The following is a 15,882-nucleotide window of genomic DNA, read 5'->3' as shown; positions in this document are numbered from 1 at the left end:
GTGATTGAACATTTTCTAGAAATTTAACAGGAAGAATAAGAATAATGGACATAAGACAGTGTGTATTAGTAAGTAAGTGTGAGAAAGAAGCAGCAGAGACAGCTTCATTATTTTCAGACTTACATGTCCATGAGGAACTTAAATTACCTCATCAGTCACTGGTCAACACGAGGTAGTTTGGGGGATGTCCCCTGAAGTACATACAATTAGCATGATATACCTTAATGGTAAAATGCATATCTTTGTGAAAGAAATAGATTTTAGTGTAAAAGGAGTCATCTAGGGAAAAAAATCTAGAGATGGTTTTGTTTGGTTTCTAGTTATTTCCCAGCATGTTTGTGTGTGGGAGTGTAGGAATGAGCCTGTGTGTGTGAGTGTGTGTGTGTGTGAGTGTGTGTGTGTGTGTGTGTGTGTTTGGTGGGTGTATGTTACTTATATATAGTTTTAAACATGGTATGCACTTCTTTTGTATCAGAAGATATTTAAACTATATAAAAAGTGGTAAATATTTAAGACACACACAAATTTAACTCTCCTAATTTGTAACGTGATTCAACAAGCATTTATTGAACACAATGGTATAAGAAAAAGGATTGGCAACATAGAGCTGTACACCCTGAAAACATACATGGTCCCAAGCCCTTAGACCTGGCCACCTAAAGTAGCAACATGAACCGGCAACACAGGCATTTCCCAGGAATTGCTAGAAGTACAGACTTTCAGCCTCTACCCAGTCCTTCTAAACCAAAATCAGCATTGTAACAAGAACCTCCGGTGACTCAAATGTACAAAAATTTCAAAAAGCACTGTTAGAAGATCACAATCTAAGGAAATAAATAGATACTACTTTTAAAAGCAATAATTTCATAAGAAATACTCTTAACACAGAAAAATACTAGGGATAATAATAGAATCAGATTCTGGTTACAGGGATTTGCTGTAGTTTTGAATCTGCCTGCTTCTGTGTTATACTTTACACAGACGCATTACCATTCCCCACGGTGTGTTCCTGGTCAAATACGTTTGAGAAACCATGCATAAGGCATACCACTGCTTTGTTTACAGTAGTACGTTAAGGATTTGAAGAAGTCCTGAAATAAATAAGTCTGTTTTACTTAAACCCAGGATTCCACAAATATACTTCAAAAGGAAACTTTTCTTTTCTCTGCATGGCATCACGAACATCCTTCAGAAGTAACATTTTACGGAACACACTAGGAGGAACACTGCATTTACGAATTTGCAACATTTTGCCCGTGAATTCTTGACCAGGGTCCTTCTGCTCTCCATTAACTTATCTTTTTTCTTTTCATAGTTAGAAAGTCTCTTGAATAAATTCAACCTTGAATATAGGTACGAACAAAAAATACAATTTAATTCTGACACAATGTACATGATAATATAGAAAATCTGAAGCAAATTAATTCAGCCTTTCTGTTAAAAATCATCCAGCTCTGGATAGATAAAGTTGTCTCTGAACAAACAGTACGCTAAAGCCTGCCCTCCACATATCATTGAAATTAAGCCGGATCCTGCAAGTAATGAAAGGAAAGTTTTGGTTAACTACGAATAATGAATAATTCATTGGTGAGATGATGAATAAGAACAATTGTGGTGACTAAGATAATGTTCCTAAAACTGACACAGCATTTGCAACAGAGTACTTTATAGATTGAGCTAAGAGAGGGTAGGTATATATTTTGTGATGGTAAATTGTTGAAATTCAAAACTTCCGTCAGGGAAGAGTAGGTGCACAGTTCTGTCAAGTTAACAGTAGGGAGCTCTTAAACCTCAGAAACTCAAAGGCAATCAAGTCAAAGCACGTGCCACGGCATTCACGATTCTCAATTCTTCTTTTAGCTCTTCAGACCTGTCTTTCCTTTGCATTGTTGATATTTAAAACTATTTTATAAGGCATTTTCTCTCTAATTATAAAAGGAAAACATGTTATTCACTTGGAAATATTTTAAGTATAGTTTTCAGATTTTTATTAAATAAATTTAATTGTTAAAATAATTTAACTACAGCAAATGCAACTGCTGAATTTGCATTGTTATAACTACAATTCATGTTTTAATTGAAATGTCAAGGTTTAACAACTGACATCGTTACAAAACAATAAGCTATTGTTCAATTTTAAATCATCAGTTGTATTAGAGCTCAACAATTAACTGTGAACTATATTTATCTCTAGGAAACCCCAAATCAATAGTGATAAGTCTGTTTCCAATGCCCACTGTAGTCATTCTTGAAACACTGATCGAGTTTTAACCGATGAATGACATGTTAATTAAAAAAAGGAAAGGCCCCCATAGTCTTTAACATTTGATTGGCTTAGGAGACAAAAGTTACCCAGTGCAAACACAAGACTACTGAGAAGAACAAAAAACTAAAAAACAAAACAAACAAACAAAAAAACAGCAGTAACAAACAAAACAAGCACTTTCATATTCACACATAAACAGACAACATTCCCAGTGGACAGCTCCTGGAAATGAATGGCAGACATGCTAAGGCAACATGTTTCATGTAAAGAGGCAAATATCAGTAGTGGTTTTACCACCGAACAGTGATGACAACTGTAGTGACCGCAGTCCTAATTCTGCAGTCCACAGGAGTAAATCGCCAACACCTTTCATTAGTTCAAGGAAGACTTTCTGTAATACTTTGATCAGATGTTGGCTTGTTTTGTGTGAGTTGAATAAAATGAAAGCCATCAGTTACCATCGCTATCACAGCTTAAAAGAACCAAAAATATTTACAACATGAAAGAAATAAACACTTTAACAGAAGCCACCTTTGTATAAAATTAAACAAGACAAAACAAAAGCAACTTATCATTATAGCTAAAAAAAAAAAAGTGGGTCTTTGAATCAAACCATAATAGTTTTAAGGCATCTTAGAAAAACTCCACTTATCTAGTTGCTAGTCTGATCAGGGCATGGAGTAAATAGCAACACAAGGTCACCAGCTTTTGTCTGTAGCCACTATTATTTCATGTGCCAACAAATCTAGTCGTCCTGTTCTTAAGCTTTTTATTAACATCTCAGCAAACACTTCCATTCTAGCTGAGCTACATTCATACCAGATAAAATACCAATAGTAAGGGCACATGAGGGTTTCCTATTTCTGGATATTTTTGATACTTTGTCACTAAATATGTAGGAAAGTCTGTAATCAGGCAGCCAACTCAATTATTATTAACATCTTTATAGTAAAAGTTTACTGTGAAAGTTTACAGTTATTGTCTGATATAAATGCTTCTAACTAAAATCCCAATTTTTAGATAATCTTTTCTACTTCACATTTGCCATGTCTTTCATATTATTAAACTTAGTTTTCTTGTCTGCAGAGCAAGCAATTATGTAAAACTATACAGTCTTTATAGATGTTTCTAGTTGTCATAGATTACTATTAAATATGGAATTCTAAATAACAGAATCATTCTAAGAAGTTAGAGGCTTCAGAAACTCAACCAATTCACTAACAAATATTTCTGTTTCAGTAAATAAATCAAACTTCTTGACCCTTTGATTTCTCTGCATGTTGAGCCAAATCAACTTTAACACAGTGAAATTTGTTTCAGTAAAATTGGTTAGAACTTTTCCCCCCATAAACAAGGTGCTTCATAACTGGGGCTTGTTTGAAAAACTCTATAATGAAGAATGCAAATATTCCTAATTCAATGACTTTTGACAACCATAATCTGGTTTTACCCACTTATCTGTCTTCTCATCTATAAGAAGTTACTATCTGTCTTTTTCCTATTCTTTTTTTTTAATTTTATTTAGTTATTTTTCAAGTACAGTTTTTTTGTCTATTTCTCCCATCCCAGCCTCCCCCACCCCTTGCTCCCCACCTCCCTCCCATTTCCACCCCCCATAGTTCTCGTCCCTGTGTCCTTCCTATTTATTCCTCCAAATCCCTCCCCCTTTTTCCCCTTAACTTCCCTCCCCTCTCCCCTCTGGTCGCTGTCCCCTTGTTCTCTATTTCAGTGTCTTTGTTGTTTTTTTTTTCTGCTTGCTTGTTTGTTTTGTTGTTTAGCTTCCTGTTAAAGGTGAGATCATATGGTATTTGTCTTTCAACACCTGGCCTATTTCACTCAGCATAATGCTTTCCAGTTCCATCCATGTTGTTGCAAAGGGTAGTAGCTCCTTCTTTCTCTCTGCTGCATAGAATTCCATTATGTATATGTACCACAATTTTTTGATCCATTCATTTACTGATGGGCACCTAGGTTGCTTCCAACTCTTGGCTATTGTAAATTGTGCTGCTATGAACATTGTGGTGCATAGGTTCTTTGATATTGATGTTTTAGGATTCTTAGGATATAATCCTAGCAGTGGAATTGCTGGGTCAAAAGGCAGGTCGATTTTTATTTTTCTGAGAAAATTCCATACTGTTTTCCATAATGGTTGTACCAGTCTGCACTCCCACCAACAGTGAACTAAGGACCCCTTTTCCCCACAACCTCTCCAAAATTTGTTGTTTGTTGCTTTGTTTATGATAGCCATCCTGACCGGTATAAAGTAGTATCTCATTGTGGTTTTAATTTGCATCTCTCTGATAGCTAACGATATTGAGCATCTCTTCATGTGTCTCTGGATGTTCTGTATGTCCTCCTTGGAGAAGTGTCTGTTCAAGTCCTTTTCCCATTTTTTAATTGGGTTGGGTGTCTTCTTAGAGTAGAGTCATGTAAGTTCTTTGTATATTTTGGAGATTAAACCTTTGTCTGAGGTCTCATTGGCAAATATGTTTTCCCATACAGTTGGTTGTCTTGCTAATTTAATACTGTTTTCTTTAGCCACACAGAAGCTTTTTATTTTGATGAGATCCCATTTGTTTATTCTTTCCTTTACATTCCTTGCTCTAGGGAACATATCAGTAAAAAGTTGCTGCGTGAAATATCTGAGATTTTCTTGCCGATGTTCTCCTCTAGGACTTTAATGGTGTCACGGCTTATATTTAAGTCTTTATCCATCTTGAATTTATTTTGGTATATGGTGTAAATTACTAAACCCTGGGAAGGGGGCTAACAGTGATTTTAATGATGTTTAACAAAACCTTAATTTTAAAGAAAGTGATGCTTTTGATATACTATATTCTGCAGCACGGATTCTCAGTGTAAGCAATTATCTCTGACTTGTGCCAGATTTTTAGGAACACTAAACACACAGAATTTCACTGAGATATTCAGTTATATGAAAATGCCTTTAGCTCTGGTTTCATTGGCCCAATAATTCCAGTTTGTTTTAAAATATTAATCCCACCTTACAGGGTTTTCATAGACCTGTTGTTCCCTGTATGGCAATAAGAGTACAACTTCAAAGAGAGAAAAAGCTCCTGAGGGAAGAGCTCTGAGTGAATCCGAGGCCTAACAGGCCCACGCAAGTAAGTTCCTCACACACGGACATGCATCCAGTGCCAGACCAAGAGACAGGATTTTCAAGAGGTTGAGCTACTATTCTCTTTTATCTAAATTTTTTACTCAAGGAAAAGCAAAAGAAGATGAGCTCCGACATCATTTGATGACTGTCCTCTGAGTAATCCAGCCATGGTTACAGAGACTAAAATAGTCACTAAAGTGTTTTACCAAATTCTATGGGCTGTTCCATTAGCTAAAGTTGACTTTCCTCGACATCAAGGTGATGTTTGTTATGTGACTTAGCTCTCTAGGGCTCAGTAAATTTTGTGGTGTTGTCAATAAAATCTAAAGAGGTTCCTGTTTTTCATAGAGAAGAGATCATCTCCACTTACATTTATAGCATGTCTTTCAGTATCTTTTTTCAATTTATGAAAAATTTACACTTTGAACAATTTATACAAGATAAAATATTATTAGATAAAAAAGATAAAACTTTCTACACATATTTCTTGTATGCACTAAATAATATTGGAGAAAAGTGTACATCTAAGACTTATGGTTACACAAGGTAAGTGGAGAACTAAATTCTAGTAAAGAGATTGGTAAGTAATGTAAGTACCGATAATGCTCATACTATAAACACTCCGCTTTAGGGAAAAGAATGTGGCAAAGTGCTGCATTTCCATTTTTCATCACTAAGAAGGACACTAATTAAATAAAAAATATTCCAAAATATACTGAAAAGAGAAAACTTAAAAAATATTTCGTGGTCAATACCTGGCTTAACATGAAGAAAAAGCTTTAGAAAAGTCCACGTTCCTTTGGGTAATATTTTTGCTAGGTACATGATTGATGAATTCAGTTGTTCAATTTGTGGGCAGTAAAAAATATGAAAGTAGTTTCTCTTCTTGGACTATTAAAATGACAGTAATGTAATTTGTACAAAAAGAGACACAAAAGAATATGTCACAAAAATATATCCAGTGTTTTATTCCCTGTAATTTTAGAATAATAAAGCCTATGATCAGTCTTCTGGTTCAATTACCTGACCCGTCTAAAAAATTTGTATGCCCCAGTTTATATATAAATATGTATTTATATCACACAAATATTATATATGTATATATAAAATCTATATAGGTAATATATATATAAATACCTAAAGCTGCCCAGCAATGTGATGTCAAAGGGAATTCCAACATAACTGCAATAGAAAAAAAGTGTTCATTTTCAAAATATATATTATTTTGTTACTCATAAATACTTCTGTTTGGGCAAAACATATCCACATAAAACAGAGAAATTTTATTTCCATCCATGAAATCAGGTACCCCTAAATTTGCCCTGAAGTCATCATCTAAAGAGGTCGTTTGTCAGGTCAGATAGCTGAAACTTCTCTCCTAGAAATGACGTTATAATTATCAAGTCTCAGGTCAGCTCACTGTGTTGATTTGAAGGTATACACATTGATGGTGGTCCTAAGACCATCCTGCACCCTCAATGCCTGGCTCTCTCTAAAGTTCTGAGCCACTTCACTGTGAACTCCATGCTATTGAGAGATATTTGTGAAGTCTTTTCTATGTTCCATGTGTTAGACAACTTGTGACTTCTCTGGATCCAGAATCGACTGCTTATCTCAGCCTTGAAGACTGAACCACCTTATGCCCCTTTTGTGAATATCCTGTGGCTATCTCCCATGAATTAGTAAGCCCCCAAATAAATTAGAGATCTAAGATGGTGGAAGTTCAATGGTCCTCCAAGTTACTGCAAGGTTTTATGTCTCAGGAAATTGATGCTAGGGTGTGGAGATGCTGGTATTTTCCAATAGCAGCGATGCTGGAATGTAGCAATTCATTTGAAAATTGTGTGTTCTTAAGTTGAAGACTGATCAAACCTTGAATAGACCAGGGTACTAAAAATATGAGTGATTTAAGTTGTTAATAATAATAACTTTGAATTACAACTTATGGTTGATTACCACCCATACTTTGATTAGTATGCTTTAAAAAAAATAATGGTTAGACAAGGGAGAAAAAGTTACAATGGAAGTATAAATTTTAAGTTATTATTTACTCAGAAATTATGATATGCTAGACACTGTGTCACATAATTCTCATTCTCACTGAAACTTCACTAATTACCCCTCACTTAGTAAAGGAGGCAACTAATAATGTAAGCAATACTGTAATTTGCCTAAGACTAACCACCTAATAAAAAAGTAGGACGAGAACTTGAATCCATTTTCTTCTGACTCCAAAGATCACAGGTAGAAATAAAAACCCTTCAGTCTAAGAACACAGTAACTTTTCTAAAATAACTAGAAGAGTTTGCAAGCCTTTGAGTACAGGTTTCAGGTTCCAGTTCCCAGTCTTTGGTCAATTTCTGCCCCAGGGAGGATTTTGTAGGAGAGTATTCTTAACAGAGGCAAACTCTCTGCAAGTTAATAAGCTGAATGTGGAAATGGAATAGGAAGCACCTACATTTCAGTACAGTTTTGAATTGGAAGATGTAGCTAAGCAATACATTGCTGAGGAAGTGATAGAAGCATTTGGTGGGAAGGATGAATAAGGGGAGGGAGGTGGAGATCTTTCACCGTCAGTTTTTGTTATTTAGTCATCAGAATACAACATGCACACAACGAAGTTTTGTTTACTTTGTTCTGCTTACCTGTTGAAGTGATGGCAACATGGAGAATAGTTACTGAAATAGCATAATCCCACACCCATTCTTCCACAATAAGAACGAAAAGCAATCCACAAACAAAGTAGGTGACTTCTGTTGAGATTAAAAGAACTGAAAATAAAAAGAAGAATATAACTATTTGGGATATAAGTAACTAATAATTCTGAAATACAATTAGTAATAGGACCATTACAAGTCTTTCAGCAAAATGAATTTGATAGGAATTTTCTTAATGTTCCTTCTCCTAACAATCCTCAGATTTGGAAAAGAACTTTTAATATATTCCATCTTTTAATAATATTAGACTTATAGAAAAATAACAATATATAATTTCTGTTTCACATTCTTTATACTTAGCATTTTAGAAGTTAGAATGCAACAAAGAAAAGTTACAGTGTAACCAATGCATGTTGACCTATATTTGGATTGCAAGCCTCTTTTAAAGATGTATTTAAAAACTAATGAAAACTTCAATTCTGAGTTTTCAAAAATAAAAAAAAATGTAGTGAACTATAAAGTGTTTTTGGCACCAATCATAAGTTCTTTTGTATCTTTTAATAAAGTTCTTTTGTATCTTTTAATAAAGCAGTGCCCTCAGATAGTCACCTGGGAAACGTAACCGAGTAACCGACAGCTATAGATGAACGAAGCCTCCTAAAGGACTTGCATGGATGGAGACACTTCTAAACCCACCAGTTGTCTCAGACTGGTTTCCCTGAACAAGCACGGAGAGCCAGGACCACATACAGGTCAGGACCACAATTTTCTAACAGCCTTCGACATGAGAAGGGTTTGCCTTTATTTTTAATAGGGAACTTTAAGACTGTGGTGGTTTGAAAGATTCATCGAACTATAAAGTGACAAATAGATATGATATACCCCAAGTTCCCTTTGTAATAATATCACTTTCCATAAAGATTATCTCTTTTTCTCTTTAAATATGGCAAATGATTGGTAAGTTTATATAGTTCAGGAGTTGATAAGTCTAGGCAGGCAAACTCCATATTTTTTAGAAGCAAAAAAACCCTCCACATTATGTTCTATTATGCAGACAAAATTTATTAACCAGCAAGGCAGCGATTGCCTATTGGATGAGCAAGACACCAAGTATGCAAGTCCCAAGTGCCACTGTTGGTTGAACAATGTTACCCTTTGAGGGGGTTGTTTTAAAGCATTTTGTTTGAATTCAGTAGTTCCAGCAGACCAAGTTTCCTATACAAATCACATCTGAAATCTGATTTCTTTGGTTGCAGGCCATTTTTGTATTTTTGCATATATGTTCCAAAAAGAGATGTCTAGTAATTTCTTTAAAAATGTAATGTTTAAAGAGTCCACAGTTTATTTCTTAAAAGTAGAAAGAAATTTAACAGAATGTTAAAAGAAATATTTAGAAAGTAAGCTTGGAACTGATTTTCTTCTTTTTCTCTTTTCTAATTGTATATACTTTATTTGTTTATTTATTTTCTGCTGAAAACATGTATTTTGTACAATAATAAAGAATGTATTTAACTCTCATTACTTTTGCAGTAATTTTTACCTTTGTGTGTGTGTGTGTGTGTTGATTGAATTTATTGGGGTGACATTGGATAATGGAGTTATATAGGTTTCAAGTATACATTTCTATGATAAATGATCTGTATATTGCATTGTACACCCTAAAATCAAATCATCTTCTGAAACTGTATACTTTTTACAGACTTTCATTAATTTATGTGTATTATTTTACAATGGAAAACAACATTCAAATCTAATTTTTCTAACGATGGAGCAAACTCACCATGAATGCCCCTGAGACAAGTATGGGTGGCACATATTTAATACAAATAGGTGTTGTTATTAATATACATAAGGTTTATGAATATAGTAGCTATTAATAATTATTTCTTCAAAAACTAATAAACTTTAAAAAGACTTTTTGTTTCTTAGTACATTTTTTCTTATCATTTTACCTTTGCCAACGAGCTTTATACTATTTGGCGGAGAACAACCAAACAAAGCAGAAATGTGTGAAGCAGAAAATGAAAGACCTCTGTCATCCCAGCTGGAAAATAACAGTTTTTTGCATAATTTCTTAGTACTGACACATGTATTTTACTCTGTTCTACAAAAATGAATAACTATACTATACAAATTCTTCTGTAATCTTAATTTTCCATTTCAAACCCCACAATCATTTTTCTACACCTGCACATCAAGTCATTCTTCCCTCTTTATAGAAAAATACTTCATGCACAAAATTTTACCCATAATGCCTCCAAATAAAATTTCAAATAATAGTACTATCTACATATTCCACTTATTCCATGCCGTTCTTTTAGGAATAAGCATTTAAAAAAATTTTATAGCACTTTTCTACATCAAATTGTGAAGTCCAGTCTAAGATACACATGGCTGACTGAAAGGCCTGATATTTAAAAACATTTTATAAAGCAGAAAATTGTTTTGATTTTTAGAGGTATTTAGTTCACTAACTGATAAAGATTCAAAATGAAAACCGATTACCTTTATAACTTGTGTTGAGCCATGAGGGGCATGTTTTGAAGTCAAACGGTGCCAGGACACTGAGTTCATACACCCTGAAGATGTTGCAAATGAAAACAGTTTACACTGGAGGAGGCAGCTCATAGCTTTGCATGTCAAGGTTTGCACAGTGCTCTTCACATACAACAGCGTCATTAGCTTTACCCTCTTTGTGGCACATTTAAAAACTGGCTGATTTGGATGGCAGCCAAATAACCTCTTTACCTACATTAACTTCTTTGTCCAATGAAGTCCACAGTGTCCACCAAGTATATTTCTTTGTACCTGATATCTCAGCTGTAATCTTGGAAGTCCCTTCCATCAAATGTGGGAGGAGAACCTGATACTGCGGTGAGAGCACAGGGTTTGGAAACAAGAACCAGGCTCTAATCCTGATGGAGTTGTTCACCTTGAGCTTGGGCATGTCACTGAACCCCCTGGGCTTAGTTTCTTATCTGTAAATTGAAATGATTAATCTCTGAGATACTTTCCTTTTCTAAAATCTGAGTCTGTTAAGTACACATCTTCTGCTGTACCTAAGTTTGCAGTGGTGTGCAGCTCATCAATCGGTTAGCTGCCTTTTGGGGCTTTTACTTCAAATCCCTGGCCTCTGACTCACATTAACTACAAACCCTGGCAACCCCATGCTCCTAGAGCCCTGAAGATTCCCAGCCCTGCTCTGCTCCAGGCGTAGCCTCACCATCTCCAGTCCCAGATGACAGCTAAGGCGACTGTGTCAGCTCTGGAAGCCTCCTCAGTGGGTTTGCCCGCAAGCATGCTTCATAACGTTCTTCCCATCGCAAAACTTGGTATAATTAGTTTTGGCACTAAATTGTATATTGAAATGGTAAAGCCTAACTCCTTGCTCACAAAGTAAAATTAAATTGTACAAACAATCGATTTCTAGGGAATCAGTTGTAAAAATACATAATGTATTTCAAGTAAATCAATGTATTGACAACCTAAATATGTAAAGACAAAATTCATCCATAGCAAGAAATTTCCTAGGGGGAAAATGGTTACACATGTAAGTAAAAATGGTATTAAAATCACATGGATTACTTTGTCCTCACAATAACCCCCTTTTGGATTATGACCTTCATTAGACAAATGAAGACAAGTGAAATCAGAGAAGCTCAATCACTTGGTCAAGATGAGCAGGAAGATTTTAAGAACCTGGGCCAGAAGGCAGATCTCCTGACTCACGATCCAGAGCTATCTCCAGTACATACAGAAAATATTTCCTTTGAATGTATATTAACTCTAAATTCTCTTCTAGTTCAAACGTCTTCTGATCCAACACAGGTGGAGGGAGTGAGAGCTCCACTTTTTTCCATGACGATTGTCCAGAGGTAAAAGGATGAGCCCTGCCTGGTTCTGTTCACTGCGTTTCATGAGTGCTACTTTGATCATTTTCAATGATGGTACATTTGCTCATTTTCACTTTTACAAAAGTGAGAAGATATACACTTTCTAGAAGTCTGCATCCTCTAGTTCATAAAGACATGTCAAGCATTAAGTATAAACTTTCATGGTCGACTTCGGCTTCCTGATTCTGTGAGAAGGCAATGTGCTACTTACTGGAGCACCACACAGCCTGTGCTGAGAACCACGTAGTACACAGTGTAGAAGAGGATGACGCATAGAAGGAGCTTCTGCAAAACAACCTGCAGAGAAGACAGGGGTGAGATCCAAGAGCCTGAGCTTCTCCCACAGTGGTTGTTGACGAGTCGGACAAACCAGAGACAATGGATAACTACTCGATAGTGCTGGCTGGCCTGGCTCTGCTCGGAGACGCACGGGGCGGGGTGGACCCCAGGGAATGCGCTGCTGGCCGGCGGGGCTGGCATATTTCACGTTTGCACCAGGGGTTAATGCCATGTGTAGATCCGTGTCACTTACCCTCCATCTACCACAACAAACTCCCTAAATGCCAATATTTATGTTTTAACTTGATAAAAACGATTCTAAATCTCAGTTGTCAAAATAGTAAAAATATGATGGTGGCTAAGAAATTTTGAAACATATGAACCAAAAAATACATAATAACACAACAGTAGCCAAACCTGTGTGTAAGAATTCACAGAAAAATTGGCTGAAACACAATAGATGATTCTGAAATGGGCCTACCACTTATGAGACTTAAAAATAAAAGCATGACAGATCAATGGGAATGAGGTGAGTTATTAAAAAAAAAGTATGGTGAAAATTGTTTAACTTCTAGATAGAAAAATTCCTTTAGATTCTAATCTTGCACCAAACACCAACATAAACTTCAAATGCATTAAAGAATTAAATACCAAGAAATAGGATGGGAGAAAATATTTGTAACATGTATCACAGGCAAAGGATTGATATTTACAATAAAAACAAGACAAACCAATAGAAACATAGACAAATATAAAAATAGGGAGTTTACCTGACTAAACATTTAAAAAGGCAATAAACAATTGAAACTGTACTGTAGTTTACTATTAATCATTTAGAATATATTCTTGCTAATATAATAAAAATGTCAGTATGTCACATGGGAATTTTTCAGTTTATTTTTTTCCTTTGGGGATCTTTAAAAAATCATTTGTTCAATCAATACTTTAACACTTCACAAGTATTCTTCTTCTCTGAATGACCATGTCACCAAATTTACCAAGTCTTTTACTTGCCCCGAGTACACAAGGAGCCCTCCACTATAAGCTAGACAACAAAAGAGGTGTGTACAGAGCACACAACAACCAACTGGCCAAATGGACCAAATGTATTGATTTACTGTGAACTTATTTATTTTAACTGTCTAAAAATGGCCAAACTCTTTGGCCTAAGAGACCATAGGAAACCAGGACTATAGGTTCTTGGACCTTCAGAACCCTTTCGGGACTGAATGTGGGAGGTGGGACATGGGTAGGGCAGGAGAGAGTGATGACGGGGGATGGGGACGACTGTAATTGAGCAGCAATACAAAGATTTTTTTAATAAAGAAAAGATAATTGCATTGAATTACTAAAGAAAAAACACTTAAGATGCTGCCCAAATGGCTGGACACAAAACTTCAGTATGAAACAATTATTATTGCACTTTAGGAAAATCCAGGACTTAAGAATCAGAATCTGTAACAGTCTAGATTTAGCTACTACTAAATTTTTTATTCTTTAAAAAATGTATTTGGATCCTGAATCAAAGAAACTGTAGAATAATTATGATGACACTTATGGGACATTTGACAACTTGATCTTGACTAATATTTGATGATGTTAAAGAATTGTTAATATTTTAGAGTATGGTAATGATATTGTGGGGTTTTAGTACTTATTTTTAAAGACACTTATGGAAATATTTGCAGTTATAATGGCATGATGACTGGTAGCTCCAAAATAAAAAGGAGGAAAAATAGGTTGACATACAAGTGAAACAAGATTGAACTTGATTGGTAATTATGGAGGGAGGTGATGTATGAATGAAATTCATGATACTATTATATCTATATTTGCATGTTTACTTTTTAATAATAATTTTGTAATAAAAATTTTCAATAAATTTATTTAAGCAGTGAACGTATTTACAAACTTTTAAAATGTGGTTATTTTAATGAAAACTTGAGGAATGTCCCAATTCCTTAGCACCTGGAATAAGGAGTAAACTTTGTTTAATACAGGTTGCCATAAAGATATTTTCCTTCTTACCCTTGAAGTTCTATACTTATTGTTTATGAGCTCATTTTGGGTAACCTATGGTCTTTTACATTTTTCTTTATACTATAACGCATTAGTACCATAATTCTTGATGCCAAAATTGCCCCCAGTTTGACTAGTCTGAGAAACTACAAGATACTGTCTGTGTTTGGTTTACACATCCTCATTATTTTCTTTGTACTTCCTTGGTCTCTCTCACAGCCTGACATTCTAAAAATGTCGTCACTGTATTGCCATTTGCATTTTTTCTATTTGTAAGCTTCCTATTCTCTTCCCTTAATCTCTCTGGCCTCCTATCTATTTATTAATCAATACCATACTGTTTTAATTATGAAAGCTTTATAGTAAGTTTTAATATACTCCTTCCCCATTGTTCTTTTTTCAGGGTTCTCTTTGTTATTTTTATGTTTGTTTTGTCATATAAACTTCAAAATCTACTTCATTAGCTGCATAAAATAACTTTATATTATTTTTATTGCTAAATGTATTATTAAGATGGGAATAAATACAAGTTTATAATGTTATACTATCTAAAACCAAGAAAATTTTCCAAATTTATTCAAATATATTTTTGTATTTTCTGAAAATACTTCATTTTTTTCTTAAATAGATATTATATACTTTCTGTTAAATGTATTCTTAAATTCTTTTTGCTAGTAACATAACCAAAGTTTTATCTCCTGTTACATCACCTAATTAGCTATTATTTGTGTATGTAAAACATTCTGATTTTTTGTTTTAATATTCTATTACTATTCTGTATTTTTATGATGGTGTTTTTATTGATTCTCTTGGATTTTCCAACACACTACAATATCACCTGTAAATAAAAAGTTTCACTTCTATGTCAGTTATTATGGAATTGTTTTGTCTAGTCTGATTATATTGTTAGTGAGTCTAATATATTTTTAATTAGTAAATATTTTTAAATTAGTGCCTCTAATATATTTTAAAATATATTTTTAAATAGAGTGAGTGGGTGTCTGTTCCTTGTTCTTGGCCGTACCATGAATGCCTCTAGTGATTCTCTGTCAGGTAAGTTAGTGACTTTATAGCTGTACTAGGAGTGTGTGTGTTTGTGGGTATATATGTGTGTGTGGTTGTAGATATGTATTAACACTAAAGAATAAATCATCAGTTTCTACTTTATTCAGTGTTTTAATTAAGAATGGTTGTCAAATTTTGACAAAGGCCATTTTAGCTTCTGTAAATATAATCATGTGATTTTCTACTTAGATTCACACACATGGTAAATATGTTAGTAGATTACCTAATATTGAACCATCCTTATATTTTAGGGGAAAATCACTTGGTCATGATGTTTTCTCTTTATAATGAGCTCTTGCATTCTGTTTGCTAATATTTCATTTGGTATTTTTCCATATTTTTAAGTCAGATTGAGCTATAGTTTATTTTTTGTGCTATCCTTACAAAGTTTAGATGGCAATGGAATGCTTATTTCATAAAAGTATCTTGCAGTTTTTCTTTTTTCTTTTCTATACTTAGAAATAATTGAAGTAGCATTGGGAGTATATGGGCTTTGCAGATTTAGGAGAATTCCCCTGGGCAACCTGGGCCTGCTTCTTTTACAATAACCTCTTGTACTCAGTCTATGAAACCTGGGACCTC

At 34.5% G+C, this 15,882-nt stretch overlaps 1 protein-coding gene across 1 annotated transcript; it reads right to left on the bottom strand.

Moving 5' to 3' along the window:
• Positions 1–1,339: 1,339 nt before the first annotated feature.
• On the bottom strand, positions 1,340–12,417 carry TMEM244 (transmembrane protein 244). The gene is made up of 5 exons (XM_053664884.1): positions 12,149–12,417; positions 10,550–10,623; positions 8,033–8,158; positions 6,525–6,569; positions 1,340–1,532 (listed from the first exon to the last, which is right to left on the bottom strand). The coding sequence occupies exons 1-5, from the start codon at positions 12,415–12,417 to the stop codon at positions 1,438–1,440; spliced, it is 609 nt and encodes a 202-aa protein (XP_053520859.1). The 3' UTR covers positions 1,340–1,437.
• Between the last annotated feature and the right edge of the window lie 3,465 nt (positions 12,418–15,882).

The sequence above is a fragment of the Artibeus jamaicensis genome, unplaced genomic scaffold (assembly GCF_021234435.1).
Source record: "Artibeus jamaicensis isolate MK-2021 breed Jamaican fruit bat unplaced genomic scaffold, CSHL_Jam_final contig_387, whole genome shotgun sequence".
Lineage (NCBI taxonomy): Eukaryota > Metazoa > Chordata > Mammalia > Chiroptera > Phyllostomidae > Artibeus > Artibeus jamaicensis.
The sequence above is the reverse complement of the archived record's forward strand: the minus strand, read 5'-3'. Positions and strand labels throughout refer to the sequence as shown.

Coding starts and splice junctions, on each gene's coding strand:
- TMEM244 (XM_053664884.1), bottom strand. CDS start 12,417: ATGCCAGCCCCGCCGGCCAGCAGCGCATTCCCTGGGGTCCACCCCGCC. Junction 10,624..12,148: donor ACAGGCTGTGTGGTGCTCCA/GTAAGTAGCACA, acceptor CAACATCTTCAG/GGTGTATGAACTCAGTGTCC. Junction 8,159..10,549: donor GCTCAACACAAGTTATAAAG/GTAATCGGTTTT, acceptor TTTTATTTTCAG/TTCTTTTAATCTCAACAGAA.